The sequence below is a fragment of the Rhamphochromis longiceps genome, linkage group LG17 (genome assembly GCF_057381845.1).
Source record: "Rhamphochromis longiceps isolate RC_006_pf linkage group LG17, R_longiceps_female_GT1.1, whole genome shotgun sequence".
In the NCBI taxonomy this organism is placed as follows: Eukaryota; Metazoa; Chordata; class Actinopteri; order Cichliformes; family Cichlidae; genus Rhamphochromis; species Rhamphochromis longiceps.
In genome coordinates this window covers 24,888,942-24,911,274 of record NC_140573.1, presented here as the reverse complement: position 1 = coordinate 24,911,274, position 22,333 = coordinate 24,888,942, and the positions used below count along the sequence as shown (strand labels likewise).

Sequence of the window (22,333 nt, the reverse complement as noted above, 5' to 3'; positions counted from 1 at the left end):
CAGTTTAGACGAGTTTGACCCCTTAGTGGGAAAGGTCACTGCGTAGTGTACCTTCATCATTTGAGGCTATCCTGGTAAAAGTGGTCTCTGCCAGGATGACGACAGGCCTATCCACACGGCATGCTCACTGTGGTTAATGGGTTTGCTACAAGAACGCTTAAAGGAGAAAGAAGCCCCCTCCATTCATATCACTGGAAGATTAGCATTTTGGAGAAATAATTAATCTGAATCTTTTCCTTTCACTTCGGGGAGGTTTTAATTACAAATTTCTGAGCGTCCAAATGATTAATTGATGACATGTCTCTCATGACATGTCACACTGAAGCCACAGCAGTCCCTCCATTGCTTCCTATTTCTAATCGGACGTTCTTGCGCTTGTTTCTAATGCAGCTGAAGTTCATACACGATCCAGTTTTGCTGCCCTTTCGCTGTGACTCACTGCTCTCCAGAGTTTCCCTGATTTCTAACCATTTTTCTGTGTGTGTGTGTGTGTGTGTGTGTGTGTGTGTGTGTGTGTGTGTGTGTGTGTCGTAGGAGGTGCTGGAGTCGTGCCAGACTCGCGTGTCGAAGCTCGAGCTCCAGCAGCAGCAGCAGCAGCAAACCATCCAGCTGGAAAACACGGACGCCAAAGTGCTGCTGGGCAAGTGCATCAACATCATGCTGGCCATCGTCACCGTCATCCTGGTGTGCGTGTCCACTGCGGCCAAGTTCACCGCCCCGCTGCTGCGCAGTCGCCTCCACTTGGCGCTCACCTGCGTGGGCGTGTCCCTGCTAGCGCTGCTGTGGAAGAACTGGGAACATTTGCAGTGCGCTTTGGAACGATTGCTCCTCCCGCACTGAGACCGGTGTGGGGAGGAAATCAACATGTAGCCTTACATGAGCCGATGATTCTGGGCTCCACGGTGACTCGGTTTAAGGCTCTGAGCCTCACCAAGAACACGTAAACGGACATAAACGCTCAAGACCTGAACCGGAACTCTCTGAAGGTGCACACATGAAAACGTGGCTGCTCTGCTGCAGATCTGCAGGGCCAACAAAAGATAAATCGGCTCAGCTGCTTTCATCTGGTCACCAGGAGACTCTGGTGGCACCGGCATCACACACACACTGAAGTCTAAATATAAATGAGCGGGATTACATCAGGGCATGGAATAACACGTTATTTTTTTTCCTGTCCTTTAAAGGGATGCGTTTCTGTTAGAGCACCACCTCCACACAAACTGTCAGTTATGAGTCCAGTGGACCTGATTTGAATGTGCACACCAAGCTCGCTGTGACAAACACAAACACACATCCACCTGAAGGTTCATTCGCACCGCGCCTCTCTCTCGCTGCTGTTCTGTATTTATGTGAGGTTTTTTTAAATTCAGCATCTTCTTCAAAGCGACAGTTTGAAGTCTGGGATTGCACATTGTTTTAAGCTGTTTTCTATCAGTGTGTAAATCTGTGTATTCGTGTGCGTTGTGCACTTACTCGTGTGTCTCTGTACTGTGTTTCTTCAAGGAACAGTTAAACATTTTGGAAAATAGGTTCAAGTCTGGATGGTAGATGTGCAGCTAGAGCCGGGAGAGATCATTAATGGACGTGCTGTGAAAGAAATCTGCTGTAAGAAAATAAAACCTTTAAGCTACAGCTGCAGTGAAAAGTGATGCCCAAACCTGCTTTTATCGCCCTCCTTCATTTTTATTGCCCAAATCTGACCTCACAGTAACTAAATGATTATAAATTTGAAAAAATACTCCTAATTATGCGTTAATTTAATGAATTAGCTTCATGATTCTGCTCACCTCAACTGCTTGATTTTTTTTTTCCCTGATCCATAATTATTATTGTTCAGTCTTCTGGTGTATCTTTGAATCCTCACAATAATCCTTATGTATCTCAAAGTTGATCCTCGATGCGGCCCCTTGGTCACGGTGCTTTGAGAACACAGCAGCCGCTGCTCAGGAAACGACTTCATGCAGTTATTTTAAAGCCCTTCTTTAAACCTACCAGGAGACTTTTGTCCAAAATGAGCTTAAAATGTTCACATTCCTGCAAGTTATGTTTTTATTGGTGTTTTGGTCCAGAGCTCCGACCCTCCCAATCAGCGTTTCCTGCCAGAGCGCTGAACGGATTTCCTCACAGTTCTTGTTACAAATGCAGTAAAACGAGAAAAATTGTTTAAAATGTGCACACAGCTTCATCTTTACCAAGATAATGATCAGATACACCGTCATTTACTGGGCAACAAAACGATGGCCTCTCTAACTCTTTCCCCATTAAGATGACATTCAACGATCTCCACATTTTCTGTAATGACAAGTTTTGACACATCTGTAATCAATAAAGAGGCTGTTAGACAATACGTTCCTGTACAGCCAGAGACCACTTCATTAACTTCTGATAGATACACAGTCATTTTAGTCTGAAGTAGCCTGAAATATGACAGAAACTCCTCAGTTCAGGTAAAAGAATCAAGAGTTACTCCTAACAGGCTCCCAGATGGAAACGGTTAAAGCTGGGGGCGGGACATAGAGATAGACAGCGTCTCTGCATTGCTTCATTCTGTCTGAAACAAGCCGGTTTACCTCCCTGCTGGTTACCGCCAAGTTTCTTTTACCTGTTTGTCGCACTCACCTGCTGGTCACCACGTCTGATTTGATTAATGTGTTCAAAAACACCAGGGACTGGTTACTTGTCTTATAGTTGGCCAACATCTCCGTCCTCTGGCTCTAACTTCACACTGAATAGACCAAAACAAAAAAACAAAAAAAAGTGACTATTTCCCAAAATGTCAGGCTGCCTGTTTTGAAGTGAAAGCTGCTTAACTGCCTCATCTCTTGTTAATTTGGTGTTTTGTGCTTATTTTGTTATGATGTTTGTGTTTTCAGGTAACTGTTGCTTCTGAAAGCTTTTTAAAGCCTCTAACAGTGAGAAGGGAAACCTTGTACTAACATCAAGAGATAGCTGAGAAGCAGAGCCTGTTTTCTCACACGACACATGTAGAGAGAACACTAACGCGTGATGCAGTTTGGTGCACGTGGAGGGAAATAAGGTGAAATTATGCCGATTTGAAATTGTTTAAAGTTGACAGGTGATCACATGCAGGCTTCACTTTTTAAGTCCTGGATCATTAGATGGCCTTTTCTGGAGAGGTGATCAGAACAAATTACAATGTGTGTATGTGTGTGTGAAGCCTTTGATGCTGTGCTGCGTTCATGTCCAGGGGGAAAAAAAACATGGCAGCATTCAGACGCTCTGTTCTGATATTTAGAAGATTTGAGAGGCTGAAGATTTTTCTCTTTTTACTTGAAATAAGCGTCTGTTCAAACATTAAAGCAGCATGTTTCCCAGCAGCGATAGCCGCTTTCCCACACGTGACTTGAATGCAGCATCGCAGACTGGACAGAGGGAAGTGAAAAATGTAGCTCCCCGACCCCATTTCACTGTGATGAAGATGATGACGAGGGGGTTAAAAAATAGGACTGATGCCTTTTCAGTGCAGCCTGTTTTTTCTTCTTCTGTGTGTCCTTCTGTTTTTCTCTATTCTAAGAAGAAGAAAAAAGCCAAATATGGAGGTTTTTATGAAACCTAAGCTCATCTTTGATGTTTTTTGCAAACCGATTCAAACACTATCTCTGTTAGGAGAGACGTGTACCTCCTCTCCAAAGCTCTGAGTTCATGGTGTGTGTGCGTTTTCTTTGTCTTTTTCTTTTCTTATTTCTGTGCATTCGTTTCTGGTTATGGGTTTTCTATAACTGTATTATTACGGTATTATATTTTCAGATGATAAAATAAATCATTGTTTTTCTATCAAGGTGCCTTTTTAAAAAAAAAAAAAAAAAAAAATCTGAGCTTCTTATTGATTATGGAAGATGTAATCCAACTGTGAAGATCATACTGCTCTGCAAGCTTCCTAAGGAATACATGTATAAACCAGGGTGTAAATCACTTCAACTTAAAGCAGCTGGATAAGCTTTTAGAAACGACATTGATTTAACTGCATTCAATTTCACTGCTGTCTTCAGTTTAAATTCATGGATGCTTAAAAATCCATTAGAATCTTCTGCAAAACTCAAGTGCAGGCAAACAAAGGGAAGCAATTTAGGATTTGCAGGCACAGATGGATCTTAAATTGAACACCAGGTGTCCTTTATTGCTTTTCATTAAGACAGACATTTTCATTCTGTTGTCTCAGAGACAAACGTCAAATCAAAGCAGCAGCAGCCCCACCCGGGATTTACAGTTATCATTAGCTGCACAGCGCCAGAATTTCCAGTTTTCTGGTTTTGCTGACCTCTGGCGATGATGTTTTGTGAAGTGTTTTCCCCTTACAAAGGCTTACAAAGGGTTCATACTGTATAGATGTGTATAGTGAAAACATCAATGGTTTGTGGCTTTAAATAGAGATATAGTGACAACTAGCGGCCAAACAGGAGCACTGCCTCCAAATATCTCTAATTAGTTTTATTACATATATCTGCTTCAAATATTTTTTTAATTATATACGGCAACTATACTAAAATAATTAGAAATTTACTATTCAGTTAGATAGCACCCTGCCTTTCTTACTGCTGGAACCATGAATTCTGATAAATACGCAAAAAACTAAGGAAGGGACATAATTCTTTTTCATAGCACTTTATCTGCACTGTTCCAGTGATGGATGCTCATAATAAGCAGGTCTGATAATGAAGTCGGTGTATACATCAGTAATCCCTGAGAACCAGCAGCTCAGGCTTCAGACTGCTTCAAATGTCTGGTGTCAGTTTTTTTCTTGGCTCTGCATGATGTGAAATAAAGTGGATATTCCTAATATGGTCATATTTGGCATATATCCCCAACCACTTTTAAACAATCTGTTTAACAGCCAATCAGAGGAAAGTTTGCTTAAACGGTACTAAGGGAGCTTGTTTTGGACAGAGGATGAAGTGTTGGGCTGCAATAAACATAAATAAGGATTATTTAGAATCATGCAAAGCTGCTCTAGTGGAATACAAACAAAATGTGCAGCTGGTTAGGTCTGGCTAAATAATTGCACACATTTTTATAATACTAGCGATGTAGGTTCACAGGTGATTTGTAATAGATAACAGCTACATTATTAGTACATAAAGTTACTGCATCTATTTACAAATCTAGCTACACTGTATTCCCAATAGAGTAAATTACCTTTTTTACCCAACAAAAACAGACTATGAGTGTTTACTAACCGAGTGCTGAAAACATGAAAAGGACTTCAATTCAAGCTACGAAAATTAAAGATTACAATGTGCAAATTTATGATTTTCAAATCCTAGTATTTCTCTTAAATTTATTTTCAGAAATTCTGACATTAAAGTTGAGTTCACCTGTCCTGGGTGAAAAAAAAACAAAAAAACAAAAAAACACCTGTTGCTGCGTTCATCCGCAGCAGCAGGTGGCGATAGTGAGCGCTGTTGCTGCTGTTTTGGCGCAAAGCGGAAGCTGTCATAACTGTCCCCCTCATGAAAATGAAAAGTTCAGTGCTGTTATGTGGGTTTAGCAAAGGCACCTTATTATTTACTGTCTGAAAAAAAAAAAAAAAAAAACCTCCCGTGGTTGATTTATGCGAAATATCTGACGTTAACTGAACGTGTCAGCGCTGGTTAGCGGTAGCTGCTTCAGCCATTAATGTGTTGAGGCTAGCCGGAGCAGCAGCAGACCTGGTTTAGCCTTCAATTTATGTTGTTTTCAAATGATCTGAGCAACTTTTGGACTAACCTCAGCTTTAAATGGACGAACACAAGGAGAACATTCACGGCCAGGAGGACAATGTGAAGACGTCCAGCGTGAAGGACCAGGAGAAGGTGGGTGAGCTAGCAGAATCACTGCTCCGTGTAAACGCTGTTTGCGTTGAAGTAAACTGGCTGGTGCGTTCATTGACACCAAAGACAGGCTGGTGAGAGATATGTCCCGTTGGGTTCTTTGGTGCCGACTTGATGAAAATGACTAGAAACCGCGTTACTTTTAGTTACTCTTGTATTGGAGTAATTAATACTAAAATATTTGAAGTAGACGGGAGCTACATCACAGTGTTTTGTTAATGTGAGCCCTGCAAATCGACCCCGATTCTCTTTTGCTCTGTGTACTTCATCTTGTCGTGTTGTATTTTAATTGACTGAGCTATTCTTTTTTTAAGCTAAAGAGATCGCTATTCTCGGGTTAGACCCCGTTTTCCTTCAGTGTTACTTCTTAAAGGCACATAATCAACAAGAAGTTTGCTCCAAGTTATCAGGATAGCATCGCACAGTGGGTGCTCATCCATGATGCGACTGTTGGATTGAGATCTGGTGACTGTGCAGGCCATGTGAGGTCAGAGAACTCACTGTCATGGTCAAGGAACTAGTTTCCTGTTAGAGGACAGCAGAGGCACCCAGTGTGGTCGTCTCCTGCTTCTAGGTTTGAGATGCTCTTCTGTACACTTGACCTTCCTACTCTTCTGCATGGTTGCATTAAGTTTGAACAGTCTGCCTATTTTCCTTTTACCTCCTAGAGATGGTTTTGTGGGAAAATCCCAGTAGATAGCAGTTTCTGAAATACTCAGACCTATCTACTTTCTTTTGCAGATAATCTTATCTGATGTGTTGTTGGACTTCACTCTAAAATGATCTGTTCCTCCAAACAAACCATTGATCCATGCTCTCTGTGTTTTTGATGGCCAAATTTGTAGAGTTACATCATTTTCTGACACATAACGACCCACACGTCTCCTCCTCAGGAGAAGCCTAGCAGCAGGCTGTGTCCTGCGGGAGAATCTGCTCCTCAGGTGTCCCCGTCTCAGTCGAAGGGTGACTTCAGCCATCCGGTGTACAAAGAGATTGCTTTGGCCAACGGCCACATCAACCGCATGACGAAGGAGGAGCTTCGGATCAAGTTAGCAGAGTTAAAGCTCGACACACGGTGAGTTTTTAATAAATGTTTGAGGACCAAACACTCGTGCTTGTCCCTTAGAAGTGTTCTACCAAACAGTTTTTCTCTTGGTGTGTGCAGAGGAGTGAAGGATGTGATGAAGAAGAGATTGAAGAGCCACTATAAGAAACAGAAGCTGATGCAGACGGCGGCAGAGGGAGGCCCCACCGACACGTACTACGACTACATCTGTGTGGTGGACTTTGAAGCCACATGTGAAGAGGACAATCCTTCAGACTTCCTCCACGAAATCATTGAGTTCCCTATGGTTCTCATCAACACGCACACCTTGGAGATTGTTAGTAAAGATTGTGACTTAAATCAGGAGTTGTCTTTTGTTGTTGTTGTTTCTGTTGTTGTTAATAATGATGTTCCTCTAATGTTCTGCACAGGTGGACACCTTTCAGGAGTACGTGAAGCCTGAGCTTAACCCACAGCTCTCAGACTTCTGTGTGAAGCTGACGGGAATAACGCAGGTCGGTTGAGTTCACGTCACTATCACATTACACGTGTGGGTCATTTACTCATTTTTCTGTGTTGTGTTGGTAGAAAATGGTCGAAGAAGCAGACCCGTTCCCAGTAGTCCTGCAGCGAGTTGTGTCGTGGCTTCAGAAAAGGGAACTCGGGACAAAATACAAATACGCCATCCTGACTGACGGGTGGGTTTCACGTCAAAGCTTCTGCAGGATGTTTACTTTCTTCTCCTCACTTGGTTTACAGCGCCGTTTCTTTAACATCGTCCACAGGTCGTGGGATATGAGCAAGTTCCTCAACATCCAGTGTCGGGTCAGCCGAATCAAATATCCTCCGTTTGCAAAGAAGTGGATAAACATAAGAAAGTCATACGGAAACTTCTACAAGGTACATTTTACGGCTTTGTACAGACACGCTTACATGTTTTAGATTTTTAAAACTAATTTTAATATTAGTCAAAGATGATTTCATTTATTTAGGGGAAAAAGTTATCCCAAGCTACCTGGCTCTGTGTGGAAGAAAGAAAAAAAAAAAGTAACTGCACCCTTATTTCATTAATCACACCCAGCTCTGATTACTGCAAGACCTGTGGAATCAAGAAATCACAAATAGAACCTGTCTGGCAAAGTGAAGCAGGCTAAAATATCTCAAATAGCAACACATCAAAGCCCAAAGAAAAAAAAAAAAAAAGCAAAAGGGAACAAATACTTTTTCACAGTACTGTATTCTTACTGTTCCAGCTCATTTCAGTCATTAAACCCTCTGCATGCCTTCCTATGTCCCGTCCATGAACCTCCTCACAGATTTGGCTATTTCTCACATGTCCTAATGTCTTCTATGATAAAAGGTCTCCACTGCTAACCAGCCATATTTTCTTCTTCTTCCTCCAGGTGCCGCGTACTCAGACGAAGCTGAGCACCATGCTGGAGAAACTCGGCCTGACGTACGAAGGTCGTCCTCACTCCGGGCTCGACGACTCACGCAACATAGCGAGGATAGCTGTCCGCATGCTGCAGGATGGCTGCCAGCTGCGCGTCAACGAGCGCATGCACGGCGGTCAGCTGCTCTCGGTTCCCAGCTCGGCGCCTGTGGAAGGAGCTCCGCCTCCACACAACCCCCGCAGCAGGGACTAGAACCATGACCACTGAAAATACTTATACTGGAGCTCAAAGTCTCCTTTTACACCAGATCTTTAAAAGTGGATCATTCCTTCATTTTCTGGGTGGAAAAGTCTGCCTCGCCACGCCTTACCGCGCTGCTGTTTCTCAACAGTATCACAGAAATATCTTTCAGTTGTCTTGTGGTGGGGAGAATTCAGTTTTTACCCTTGACAGCATAATAAAGCCTAATCTGCAGCTTCACATGAACACACATATCTACAATTTAAACTACTGTGCTAATAAAACACATAAATGCTGCTGTGCTGTTTAAGGTGCTGCACGATGACACTGCTCACTGCTTTCCTCGCAGAGAGTCGAAGAGTCGGTCCTGTGGACTCGGACAGCTCCATAAATGGACCTCTTAAAGAAAGCTGTAATTAAGGAGTTCAGCCTGTGTTGTACTGTCGTCACGTGTACAGATGTCTTGATTTAATGTTTGTTTCATAAATGAGGATTTGTTTCAACTGAAATGTCTGCAGATCTGATAAGTAATGCAAATTAAATGTCTCTTTTTGTTTGCAGTTTTTCATCTTCTTCACTCTGTGTGATGCATGCTTTAGATTCAGCAAATTTTGAAGGGACAAGAGAGGCAGTCGAGTCACTTTAGAAGCTCGGCACAGGTGCCTTACAGCAGGCAAGCGTTGACAGGCTAAACCTGCTCTCAGGGCATCAGGGGCGGTATTCTATGGCAAATATTAATCAGGCTCCACAGTGCTGGGCAGCAAGCGCGGGGCCCACTAGAGGGCGTCACACCTTTATGACACCAGCATGAAGCCTGTTTCCGACTCGCTGATCAGACTTTCACACCACTGTCCTGCTGGAGGTCATTTTGTAGCTCTGGCTCTGCTCATCCTGTTCCTCTTTGCACAAAGGAGCAGATAGCGGGCTTGCTGATAGGTTCGGGGCTTTCTGCGGCCTCTTGGAAGGCTGTAGAGTAACTCTAGAGTGCCTGCATATCTCCTGGAATTTCCTTCCTGCTCTTAAGACTGTGCTGCGAGATACAGCAAACCTTCTGACATCTGAACATATATATGGACTACCTGTGTGACCTCTGTAGGGTCCTGGTATCACCTCATGCTTCCAGTAGTGACACTTTGGAAACCTGGGTGTAAACTAAACACAGTGTTGTTTTAATCTAACACTTATGTGTATGTTTGCAGACCCAACTGTCTGTACTATGATCATCAAAAGAAGTGCAGACACAGCTTTCCCTCAAGGTTTCTTTGTAATTCAGCTGCTTCTATCATCAAGTCTTCCAGGCTTTGTGGCTGTGCAGCCCATTTCTCTGGTCTTTATTTATTTATAATAGGGAAAAAAGTGTTCTTTGTTTTTTTACCAGAACACAAAAGATTAAACAAGACCAGCTGACATGTGTTTTTCTTGTAGTCGGGTTTATTATTGGCTGGTTGTTAAGGCACCATGTCCAAGTGATATCTTTGGATTATTAAGTACATGTGAAATGTTAATCCTTTTAATATAGATATTTAGTTACAATTAAACACAGATTGTAGTAACGTATGCAGGTATATTGGCTTCGAGGTCATGATGGCTTCTTTCCTTCTGGACTCCTTACTTTAATACTCTAACGGTCTTTGGCAGCTTTAAAGCTTTTTTTCTGTCGTTGAAACATTTTTTGGCAACGTCAAATATATTAGTGTTTTTATTTAACAGCCGTAAAAGGAGCAGGCATGTAGGAGCAGTACGTCAGACACTTTGGCACTGTCAATAAAGTCAAAGGCGGCGATGGTTTCATCACAAACAGGTGCTGTACAGCGCTACTTTGCGGCTCATCTCCTCCAGCATGTTGCGGGCGGCTTGCTCCAGCTCGGCCAGCTCTTTAGCTTTGGCCTCCAGGATGCGCTGGTTGTCCACGTAGGAGACCTCTAACTCTGAAAACGCCACACAAAAACAAAACTGTCTTTTTTATCAGTTTAAATTTCTTGCACAAGTGGAATATTTTTTTCTTAATTTTTATATATCTGATCATACTTCAGAAACTGACTCAAGATCAGTCGGCTGGTTCGTAGCAGATTATTTCATGTGCTTCTGTGTATTTTTTTAACGGGAGAGGATCCAATAATGTAAAAAGAAACAGATCTAAACAAACAGGAAGAGAGCAAACTCCCTTCTTGTTTGTTAGAAATGCATTCATTTAAAAGAACAGAAGACAAAACTACAGAGTTATTATACATTTATCTGAACAGTGTTCACCTTTGAGTCTCTCCAGCTTTCTGCTGCTCTGATTGAGCAGCTCTATGGCCTCCTGCTGCAGTTCGTCTGCCCTCCTCTTCGCCTGCTGCACCGACTCCCCTTTAACCTCCACCTGGTCCTCCACCTCAGCGAATTTATCCTTCAGCCTCTCATTGAACTCCTGCACACACAAAAAAAACGCACTGCAGCAGGAGTGGATTCACATGCAAACCAACACGGATGCGCGTGTTTGTGAGACCTGCTCTGCTTCGTCGGCGTCCTGTTTGGCCTGCTGCGTCGTCTGCTCAGTCGACACCATTATCTCCTCCATCTCCAGGTTGTTCTGCCTCAGCAGGCCGACCTCCCTCTCCAGCTGCAGCAGGCGGCCCGTGGTGTTACTGAGCTTCAGCTCCGACTTGGCCGTCTCCGACTCCACCTGACGCACAAATGCACAGATTTATCTTGTCTTTTCTTTTTCACTTCTTCTTTTTAACTGTTCAGGGTTTGCCTCATACTCTTTCTGCTAATCCCACCATCATTAATTTCACCTGCATCTCATCCCTATTAAGCCAGAGTTTCTCCTGTGTGTTCACATGAAAGGAGCGGCGCTGGCAGCTTCTGACCAACCACAGCTAAAAAAACAGGCTAAAGTTTAGCCTGTTCAATGCCAGGAAGGAAACCCAACTATAGCATAAGATATAAGGTCACAGAACTCATATAGAATAATAAGTTATCTTTAAACATCTATATTTATTACTGATGATCATCGGGGAAAGCTAAAGACTTCAGATGCTATTAAAAATCTTTGGACCCTCCTGTGATCCACAGATCTGAGGGATGGCTATTTTCCAGAGATTTGATTGGTAAGTAGCTGGTGACTTGTTGATCCAAACTGGGTTATTTTAGTTGTAAATATTTTTTCTGAATCCAGTTCAGTTTCAGGAAGTTTTTGGAGCTCATTCAATCTTTCAAGTTTAGTTTAATTTTAGTTAAACTTGAATACCTTTTGTATCTTTATAATTTATTTTGTGGGTGGCGTTGTCAGGCATTAGTAAGTCAGTTTCCTTTACGTACATTCAACTTTTGTTTGCTATATTATTTTTATTTTTTCAAAGTTTCTAATTTAATTTGTTATTTTTTTATGTTTATTTTTAATAGCTTAGACTAAAAATGCTTTTTAAAATAAAAATATTACGTCCGAACACCCGACAGCAATAAAACATTTTTATATCACTGTGATTAAACTAAATCAAAGCTGAGCGTTTCCTGACTGAAATATTGTTTTTAAAGTCAGTTGTTACTGAAAACAAGGCAGACCGTTCTAAAACGGCAACAACGTACGACTCCATCTCTTGAACTTTGTGCTGTTTTTGTCATCCCGAAACAGTAAACGGAGTCACTGAATCAAACCGCATCATCACTGAGGTCAGCCGTACAGCGTTCAGCAGGTCCATGGTGCCCTTGGTGTTGTTCTGGGCCAACTCAATGGCGTCCATGGCGATGCTCTGAGCGCGGTCGGTCTCGTCCAGGGCAGCCTTAACTACTTCTGCGGTGTCCTTCATGTTAGACGCTTTCTCGCTGACAGACAGGGAGAAAGAAAGATGGGTTTATTTACACATTTCTGTCAGAGGCAGCCAATCAGAAGAATGTCAGTTCAAAGGGGGAGGAGCTAAAACAGCTTGTTTTTCACATTTTAAATTTGCAGTTGGCTGCTCGCTGACCGCTTCACTGACTGACCTCCTGTGTTTGAGCTCAAACTGGTAACAAGGATTTAGATTTTGACCAATCACCTGCCTCTGATGTCCTGCATTTGGCTCGTAGTCCAAGAAAATGTTTACAACAATTACAGAAGAAAGCAAAAATATTGCCACCTGTAAGACTGCAAAAAAGATTTTTTCATGTTGAATTTTTTTATCCCGTTCCTCCTGTTTTCCATCCTGTCAGTCGTCACGTGTTACCTTGCAGCCTTAGCCTCCTTCAGCAGCGACTCGGCCGCCATGACATCCTCCGCGCTCTGACTGAGGATCGTCTCCACACTGGTCAGAGTGGTGACCTTCTCCCTGATCTCGTCCGTCAGCTCCTGAAGCTTCTCGGCCGACGTCGGCATCTCCAGAGCCAAAACCTCGTTTGCCAAGGCCTCGATAACGGACGCGTCTGCTTTCTCATCTGGATAAACGCAGACCAAACATAAATGAACCGTTTTATTTTAAGAAACGTGCATAAATTTTTACACATTTTGAAGACTAGACGTGTACAGGAGAAACTCACTCATGAGAAGATCTCGAATCTCCCTGATGAGGTTGCGGAGCTGCTCGTTGCTCTGCTCCACTCTCTCTTTGCTCTGGTTGGATTTGATCAGCACCTCCAGAGCGTTCGCTTTGGCTTCGTTTGCTCGGATGTTCGCTTCCCACACCTGAGCAGAGTGTCCACACAGGTCCAGGTTACCTGTCTCACATCCACCTGCAGGTGTTCCACATTATAACACGACGACCATGTTCACTTACCATCCTGGAGAGCTTGTCTACCTCCTGCATAGCTTCTAGGATCGCCTGTTCCAGCTCATTGGCTGAATTGAGAGACGTCTGAGCGGTTGTGACAGCGCCTCCACACTCTTCTCCTCCACAGCGAGGCGCTCCATCCTCGTTGGTGCAGCCCAACCCGCCACAGGTGGAGCAGCCATCATCACCTTCAGAGGCTCCACCACAAATCTACAGAGAAAGACAGAATTACCAACAAAGGTGAACGTGTGATAGACAGATGCGATCTTCCCGTGTTCTCACCTTTTCACTTAGTGAAGACAGGCTAAATTTATCGAGCTCTTTGGACAGCTTGTCCAGCTTCTGCATGTTTCTCTGTTGTTTTCGGTCAAATTCCTTCTTCGTGCTGCTCAGTTTGTCCTCCGTGGCTTTCCGTACTGCAACTGACTGCTTGACTGTGTTGCCAGGGTCGCTCGTAGAAGCATTGGTGCGCTGCTCTGCCATCCTAGACTGCATGTGCGCAGCAGTAATAGTCTCCAGGGCACCTGGAAGCAGTAAAGTTAGGGAACAGTGAAACAGGGCTGGACGGAAATGTAGTACTGATGTACCGATTAAAACGTGCCGACTTTCTGTCTTGGCTAAGCTGTAAAGGTCTAAGAGTGAAGCTTTAGGCTGAAGCACTTGATTTCTCACCGTGTATGTTGGCGTTCTTGGCGTCGTCCACCTGCTGTCTCAGCCTCTGGACGCTCATCTCCAACTGGTTTGCCTCAACAGTCAGCACGTCTAAGTCTGCATCGGTGGCATTTGCATCACTCTGAAGAAGTTCCAAGGCTTCCTCGGTTGTGTTGAGCTTTCCATTGAGATAGGACATCACACCACTAAAAGCACAGTGAAACAATAAACACCAGTTGCTTGCTACAACCCCAAGTAAGCCTCTGTTTGGTGGTGTGCATACGTTATCTGATGCATCAGCTCCTGTATCTGCTCCAGCTTCACCGTGGCGGCGTTGCTCTCCAAGATGTCTCTGACAGCCTTGGAGTTTCTCTCGAGACTTCCAATCAACTCTTTGTACGGCGCCGTCACTCCGACAGTCTGCAGCTCGTTCACTTTGGCCTCCAGTCGGCGAGTTTGGTTGGTCAGCTCCTCGACCACGGTGTCCAAAGCCGCAAAGCACTTGTGGCAGGGTTTGCAGTCAGGGAACTCACCGTGGTAACCCCTAGCACACTCGTTGCACCGGGGGCCCGCCACGCCCTCCACACAGGTACACTGCCCTGTGGCACGATGACACTGCTCACTGGAGATCCCCCGGTGGTCGCAGTCACAAGCTAGAAACACACACAGGAAGGTGGAGACGCCAACTAAAAAAACGACTCCCAAGGGTGAAACAACCCAAATGTTTAATTAATAACAGTTTTTTGTTGTTTGTGTTTGTATATCAAGTTTTATATTCTGTATTTGTTGTAGTTTTAATGCAGTACTGAAGCAGATTTAATGCGATAGGGACTTAAATAAAGGTAAAAACATAGCAGTGTTTCTTTCTGCACTGTTCCTGCTGGTGTTAAAGGGCGAGAGGCAGGGCAGACTCAAATCATGTCACCAATCTGTTGCAGTTAACCAATGGCAGTTAACCTTACATAGAGAAACCGATGCAGACACGAGGAGGACGCAACCTTCCCAGGACCTTCTTGCTGAGTGTTTAGAACTAACCTTCAACTTTAAGTTTTATAATGTCAGAACAATAAAAACAGTAAAAACATGTAAGTTACGCGCAGCCCTCATAATCCAAAAAAAACATCTTCAAGTTTTTGTCTCCTTGGGAAGTAAGTCACTTAAAGTTTATTTAACCTCAAATGGTTTCAGTAAATAAACTTGGACATGAATATGACCTCGAAGGTCAGGTTTCGGTCGCTCCATGGGGGGAAAAAAAGGAATATCACGTGTCAGAAAGAAGGAAAAAACAGTCTGACAGATATTCCCCATCAGTGTTCCTGTACTTAGAACATAGAGAACATATCAAATGTCTAAACTGAGACATTTGATTATTTCATGAAACATTTGATGGCAGTATGTCTCAGAGAAAAAGGGAGCAAAAAAAAAAATGCTTGAGGAGCATTTTTGCAACCAATTCACTTTAAAAAGAACTAGTGCTGTCAGCATTAATCTCCTTAATCTTGCCGTGCAGCCCCACGCACGAGGCGATCCGCGCTAACTCGCTAACGGACATTTGCCGCGTTAATGCGGTTATGCCGTTACCATAATTTTAATGAGATTAACGCTGACAAAAAAGAACATCTTAGAGACAGACAGAGGTTCACCAATCTGCAAAAAAACTGTCTACAAATTGTCCGACAATTTTACAATAACATTCCTCAAGGTAAAATCATGACGACTTTGAATATCTTGTCATCTACAGTTTATGTCATAACAACATCAGAAGATCTCTGTGCGCAAGAGACAAGACCAAAAATCACTGGATTGTGGTGTTCAGGCCCTCAGACAGCACTGCATTAAAAAACAGACATGATTCTGTCATTACTGAGATCACTGCATGAGCACAGTTCTCTGTGCCATCTATAAATCCAGCCTCTGTGATGCAAAGAAGAAGCCACATGTGCGCATGATCCAGAAACACCGCTGTCTTCTCTGAGTAAAAGTGGAAAGCTGAGGTCAGACGAACTGAAATTTTAAATTCTTTCTTGGAAAACATGGACCCCGCATCCTCTAGACTAAAGAGGAGAGGGATCATACAGCTTGATATCAATGCTCAGTTTGAAGTCTGGAATTTGTAATCAAGAAAAAAAAACTAAGAAGAAGACTGAGGACTGCTGAGCAGCTGGAATCCTCCCTCAGATGAGAACTGCTGGTTTGCTCAGTTCCCAGACGTTTGTGGACTGTTGTAAAAAGAAGAGGGGATGCTTTGAAATTGTACATTTTTTCAGTTTAAACATGTGGAATGTTTTTCAATATTCTACTGTGTATAAATGAGATTTTCTGGTTTTTATTTTTATTTTATGCAGTGAGCGTCCAAACCTTTTGGGGTTATATTTGTGTGATTTATGCAACAGAAGGTGAGGCTCTGGTTTAATGAGGTTGAATTGTTACATCTTTCTGCAGAAACACAGTCATGGATGAATGTAAATGGTGATTATTGGTTACTAATTGAGAAAAGCTACACTACTATTATATTAAAAAGACATTTTAACCGCTGACACTTGTAAATCTGAGGCGTTTTTTTTTATCTGCATACAACATATACATATAACACTCCTCACTGAGGAGGCCACAGTGTTCCTGTAAATTGGTGCATTATTTCATCATCTGTGCAGAAAGGAGGTGAAGTCCAGCTGCTTTCAAGGCTTAAAAGACCATCAGAGAATTCAATGGGAATATTTCATATTCCTGTTTCCTCTGTGTGTTTGTCCGTGGCGAAAATGGGAAGCCTGGGAATTCTGGAGAACATCTGTTTCTCATGAGAAGAGGTCATTCCCAGATCCAGCTGCCCCTGCTGCTCTCTCTTTCTCTGAGGGTGAGCCAGCTACTGTGGGACACTTTACTGCAGATCGACTCTTCAGCAGTTTGTTTCGCAGACAATAAAAATTTTCAGGATCCAAAAACAAAGCTGAGCGCCAACCCGGCTGACTGAGTGCTACCGACACGTAACTGCTGTCGGAGTAAGCCGAATCATCTGGAAACCATTTCAAAGCTATCGCTGCTGGTCTCCCACTGAGTCACAAGAATAACATCCTGTGAGAACATGAATACTAAGATCCAACCACAAGGACACATCAGGAAGTATTAGAATAGTGATGGTTTAGCTCCAACGTGCTGAAATAGAAGTGAGGGTATTGCTGGTGCTCAGCGTAAGACTGAAGGTCTGCAGTGTGAAGACAATACTGATAAAAATAAAAACAAGGCCACAGTGGCATGTCCTTCTTAACTCCTTCCCTATTCAGGGTCTCAGAGGGGCTGGAGCCTCATTAAGTTTCCCTTTCTGTGGCGCAGAAGGCAAAAAGGCTGCTAGAAAGTTATATAAGCTTGTGAGATGTTTAGAGCTACAAAAACTTCACAAAAGGCAAAGGAAAAATAAGCACCGTACCATCAGACCGTACGTACCACCTGGGGGCGGCAAAAACAAGCTGATATGATGAATTTCGGAGTAGTTTCTAGACTAGATGCTGCTTCAGGGTGCCGCTAACCTCCGAATATTTGTCTGCTTCACCATGAAATACTTCATTGTGTTCATCGGGTAGTTTTTTACTGCACTTGTGTCCCACACAGGTTTACTTGAAACAAACTCCAGAATCTTTGGAAGAATCTGTTTTTCACAGCTCAGTCTTGAGCTCAGTCTCAACACATTAAACCACTTTTAAAAAACGATTTCTTCCTGCTTGCTTTCACGACTAATTGAGCAGGGTAGCCTGCCGTTTATCTTACTCACTTTGTTTTTATTTGATCTTAACATATATTCATTGTTGATTTAGTGACTGTATATCATATATATTTTTTGTATAATCCCTACAGCACTTTGGTCCACTGAGGGTGTTTTTCTTTTTAATGGGCTTTAGAAACAAACGTTTTTGACACAAGTTCATCTAAGTTGCACAGGCAGGTTTTTGAAGTTGGAGCCCTTTGATCTGTCCATGTCCCAGGCTATTTTACCCAACCAACACAGCCCCATATCTGCAATCCTGTCTCCAAATTACCCCCACTTCCAAGAATTCTTGAGAAAGTGGTTATAAAGCAGCTCGTAGAGGTAATGAAAGACAACAACCTCTCTGGCAGTACAGAAACCGCTTTACTTTGGCTTCAATTTCAGGTAATCTTACTGTTCTTATTTTAACTGGTGAAGTCAGAGAGGAAAGACTGACATGGTTCGGACATGTGCAGAGGAGGGATAGTAGACATATTGGTGCTGCCAGGGAGGAGGAAATGAGCCTCAGAGGAGATTCATGAATGTGGTGAAGGTTGGTGTGACAGAAGGAGATGGTAGAAACAGGGTGAGATGGAGGAAGGTGATCCACCATGGTGACCTCTAAAGTAAGGAGGAGCAGAAACAGGAGGATAAAGCTTTTACTAGGCCTTACTACAGCATTTGATAGTTGACCGTAGCATTTCCCTCAAGAGACTTAGGAATGAGGCTGACCAAAGCAGAAAGGCACTCAAATGGGTCTCATCCTACTTCTACTTCACCTGTAGAGTATTCAGAGTCACTGCGGTCAACTTTATTTCATCAGCTGATCTAATAAGATGTGGAGTCCCACAGGGCTCGGTTCTTGGACCTACTTGTTTAGTTTCCATCTGTTGTTAGTTGATATTATGCCTGTTAAATGTCTCGTTCAGGAAAAGCACATAAAAACAGAGCCTCTCCATTCTTCCCACGTTGCCATTAAAAACAAGAGGACTTCCAATTTCTTACAACTGATAAAATGTGTCTTTATTGTTCCTGATCATATTTCTAATAGTGCCGCTGTCCATCTTAAACAACTAAAAACCGACCACCAGCAAGCTACTCAACACCTGAGCATTACTTTGAACATGTCAGTGTCTACCAGCAGTCAAAAGACTTTTACACTGAATTTTAGTTAATACAGTCAAGTTTTTCTTTTAAAAAACGAGACATAGTTTCTACATTTTCCCTGTAAGTTACTGAAATATCCTTTTACATTTTACAATGGGCTCTGTATGTTTGTATAAAATTCTGAGTAAAGAAATATGTTGGTGGGTCAGACTCACTAAGTAACCGGGATTATTTTAGTAGTAATTAATTTCTCCTGTGCTCAGTTTGTCTCACCTGTTACCCTGTTAGTATTCTTGCTATATGCATCCACCCCCCTGTTTCCCACAGCCAGCTGCCAGATAGTCTTGTTCTCACTGACATGAAACTTTCCAGGGATATCCCAGAGTTCCTGATGGTTTCTTGTTTGCATTTTTCTGTCATGTTTAAAGTAGTTCACCGAGTTCTTTCTTGTATACTCCCTAGCAGACTGGCTGACCTTCAAATGTTTGACTCTCTGGTCCTGCATTTGGGTGGTGGTGATATCTTACCATAACATTTGACCTCTGGATTCCCCCAGAAGAGCTCTTTGCACTCCCGGCACATCCGGCCACCAAAACCGGGCTTGCACATGCATTGTCCTGTAACCTGCAGGCAGCGCAAAAAACACAGCGATCAGGTCAGAGCGTTCAATAAACTTCAAAGCTCTTCTCTCCGATGCAGACACAATAAAGCTTTGAAGTTTGGCAGAATTTGTTCCTGCCAGGAAAGAAAATTCCTGTGTCATTCCACAGTGTATTCCGAGACTTCCTTCCTCCGATGGAATGAAGCCAGTAAACACAGAAAGCTGAAAGTTTCGTGTGAGTGAGTGTCATCAGTTCTTTACATGTGAGAGGAGAGAAGCAGGTCCTAAACAGCTGGAGTCCATATACAGTATCAAAAACTACTTGAAGTTGTTGGGATGGTCACACCCTACGGTGTGGGGGTTTGGGAAAACCAATCCCCAACACTATGTAAGAGAAAGTTTGGAAACAGCAGCTCATAGATGGACAGGATTTTGTGGTTCATTTCAGATCGTGTTCAGAGAGAGTTAACTGGAGTAGCTGCTGAGACGATGGTGCGGGGGTTTCATTACTTAATTAACTGGAGTTTAGATTTTTTGTTCTCCTGAAATGTCAATACTGTCCTTGGATACATATCCACATGTTTCCGTCCACACTGTTTGCTCCGGTTCTTTTCCCAACTGTTACTATAAATACCCATTCGTATATCTTTATACATACATCCAGCCTGGCAGATACAGGAAAAATCTGAGCAGGGAAACCATTCATCTGGCATTGACCTGCTTGGTATGGATAATCCTACCAGAAATAAAAATTTCTAGTGGTATTTGTGCTCCAGGTGGCTCACACCAAGCAACTGAGCACAAGTTTTAGATTTCATCACCTAAAATGTCTCTAAAAGTTAAAAGGCTTACCCAAAAGTTACTGCATGATAGTGTTAAAGGACAAAATATGGTTATAAACACAGTCTGCCTCACCTCATTGCAGGAGGATTTGAACGAGTGGACAGGATCGCAGTCGCAGCGCTGGCAGCCCGTCCCGCTGGTGAGGTTCCACGTATCTGGAGCGCAGCGGTCGCAGTGCTGACCGACCACGTTGGGCTGGCAGGGACACTGGCCACTGCGCTGGTCGCACTGACAGTCATCGGGGGACGAACAGGCATAAGGAATCGTCCCTACTGAATAACACGTGCACTCTGCGGAGTGAAGAAAGAAAGAAACAAGAAAGATGCACCGCAGAATTATGGGAAATTTACTGGCTAGATGGATATTTGAGATCTGTCTATGTTTGTTAACATAGACTAGCTGCTTTTACAGCAAGAAATCAGCAAGTGTTTGTAGTCAAGTCGCCAACTTTAAAATTACAAGTGACCAAAGCAATCATGAGGAGGATTTGGTGCAGCACCTTCTTTGTCCAATATCCAATTCGCTATTTTGGATGTGACGAATTCTCAAGCAATGCTCGCAATATGTCACACAAGAAACCACAACAGACTCCAATTTTAAAACGTCCACCTTTACATTTTGACATAAATTCTCTGGTAAATTGAACTTCTGCGGATTTAACTATTCCAACAGTCTGGGTCCAGTTTAGCTGCTTTTGACTGCTCCTTTGTCACAGGGGGTTGCTACCTGATCCAACCACAAAGGGGATTTGAGGCTCTGGCTAGAATCAAATCAGCAACCTTCTCGTTACCAAGTAAATATGCTAACCACTCTACCATTAGGTCCAAATGTATTCATGATGATCACTTTTGGATACACAAAAAGAAGATGGCAACGATCCAAATGCTAAACTCAGAAAAAAGGTCGTCCACAATCCAATGGCAGACACTACTTTGACTGTGTCTATCTTTTAAATACAGTCTATAGCACAGGTGTCGAACTCCAAGCCTCGAGGGCCGGTGTCCTGCAGGTTTTAGATGTGTCCTTGATCCAACACAGCTGATTTAAATGGCTAAATTACCTCCTCAACATTTCTCAAAGTTCTCCAGAAGCCTGGTCATGAACTAATCATTTGATTCAGGTGTGTTGACCCAGGGTGATATCTAAAACCTGCAGGACACCGGCCCTCGAGGCCTGGAGTTCAACGCCCCTGGTCTATAGCTGGCGCTGAGCTTACATGAAGTGGGGGACAACATTTTTTCGTCCCAAATGGTCAGACTAACTTAGATAAAGTAAAAGCTAACGGCCATACGGTACCCAAATTAGGACGACATCTTGCCAATTTACTGATACAACTACTACAAAAGTCAGAGGTCACTGTAATCACATGCACCAAGACTGGGAGGATGTGTACTGGCCTCCTTCTGGCTGTGGCTACAATTATTTAGCAGGAAAGTGAAACCGGCATTACACACAGGAAGCACTAACAAATATATTTTTGGATAACAATAAATATGATGAATCATGTTCAGCTGTACTCACTCCTGCAGCTCTGTGTGGTAGCATTGCCATAGTAACCCAGTTTGCAGTGCTGGCACCCGTCGCCCTGGGTGTGGTACAGGCATTTGAGACAGGCGCCGGTGCGAGCATCGCAGGAGTCCAGGTCGTGCATGTCGATGTTGTTGTTGCACTGGCAGGGCATGCAGCGCCCACCGGGCACCAGAGGATTCCCAAAGTAACCCGGGGCACACTCGTCGCACCTGACACCTGGAAGGGATGCAGGAGACAAGTCAGCTGGTATGGTATCGTACATGAGACCTCAAGTTTGTTGCTTTTCTTTTCCTCTTGAATCTAAAGATTGAGGTCTGGCACGCTAATTACAGACTACTGAAGTGTGTTTGTACTTGTGATGAGCGTGTGACGTGAAGACATGTTGACAAAAACTGCACCTGAGCCCCGCTTACATAAAAACAAATCTGTGAAGTGTTGTGTTTACATGCCTTTGTATCCGCGGCCGCACACACACACCAGCTGATTGGTATTAGGCAGAAGGTAACAGCTGTCCGCAAACTGGCGTCTGCTGCGTGGCCCATCAGGACACATACAAGGGCGACAGTATCCGCCTGAACCCAGCTCTGGGTCACCATGGTAACCGCTCAAACACCTGGTAGCAGAAGAA

The 22,333-nt window shown here is 43.4% G+C and overlaps 3 protein-coding genes across 5 annotated transcripts in view; 2 read left to right on the top strand and 1 right to left on the bottom strand.

Annotated features, from left to right (window-relative positions):
• tmcc3 (transmembrane and coiled-coil domain family 3) overlaps window positions 1–3,795 on the top strand; it is a 199,299-nt gene extending 195,504 nt beyond the window's left edge. For both annotated transcript variants that reach the window (XM_085386228.1, XM_085386229.1), the window contains exon 5: window positions 535–3,795. In XM_085386228.1, the coding sequence (XP_085242354.1) occupies window positions 535–840 (306 nt within the window). In that variant the 3' untranslated portion in view covers window positions 841–3,795. The remainder of the gene's footprint in view (window positions 1–534) is intronic.
• Window positions 3,796–5,444: 1,649 nt separating this feature from the next.
• Window positions 5,445–9,019, top strand: eri1 (exoribonuclease 1). The gene is made up of 7 exons (XM_085386218.1): window positions 5,445–5,810; window positions 6,722–6,903; window positions 6,994–7,210; window positions 7,305–7,388; window positions 7,462–7,571; window positions 7,659–7,773; window positions 8,277–9,019. Exons 1-7 carry the CDS (start codon window positions 5,736–5,738, stop codon window positions 8,517–8,519), a joined length of 1,026 nt encoding a protein of 341 aa, XP_085242344.1. The 5' UTR covers window positions 5,445–5,735; the 3' UTR covers window positions 8,520–9,019.
• A 137-nt stretch (window positions 9,020–9,156) lies between these two features.
• lamb1b (laminin, beta 1b) overlaps window positions 9,157–22,333 on the bottom strand; it is a 32,134-nt gene continuing 18,957 nt past the window's right edge. For both annotated transcript variants that reach the window (XM_085386216.1, XM_085386217.1), the window contains 14 exons: window positions 22,155–22,318; window positions 21,697–21,921; window positions 20,248–20,465; window positions 19,259–19,355; window positions 14,169–14,538; window positions 13,907–14,091; window positions 13,517–13,758; window positions 13,241–13,444; window positions 13,005–13,149; window positions 12,695–12,902; window positions 12,173–12,314; window positions 10,996–11,172; window positions 10,758–10,917; window positions 9,157–10,435 (listed from right to left, as the gene is read on the bottom strand). In XM_085386216.1, coding sequence (XP_085242342.1) covers window positions 10,299–10,435; window positions 10,758–10,917; window positions 10,996–11,172; window positions 12,173–12,314; window positions 12,695–12,902; window positions 13,005–13,149; window positions 13,241–13,444; window positions 13,517–13,758; window positions 13,907–14,091; window positions 14,169–14,538; window positions 19,259–19,355; window positions 20,248–20,465; window positions 21,697–21,921; window positions 22,155–22,318 — 2,674 coding nt within the window. In that variant the 3' untranslated portion in view covers window positions 9,157–10,298. The remainder of the gene's footprint in view (window positions 10,436–10,757; window positions 10,918–10,995; window positions 11,173–12,172; window positions 12,315–12,694; window positions 12,903–13,004; window positions 13,150–13,240; window positions 13,445–13,516; window positions 13,759–13,906; window positions 14,092–14,168; window positions 14,539–19,258; window positions 19,356–20,247; window positions 20,466–21,696; window positions 21,922–22,154; window positions 22,319–22,333) is intronic.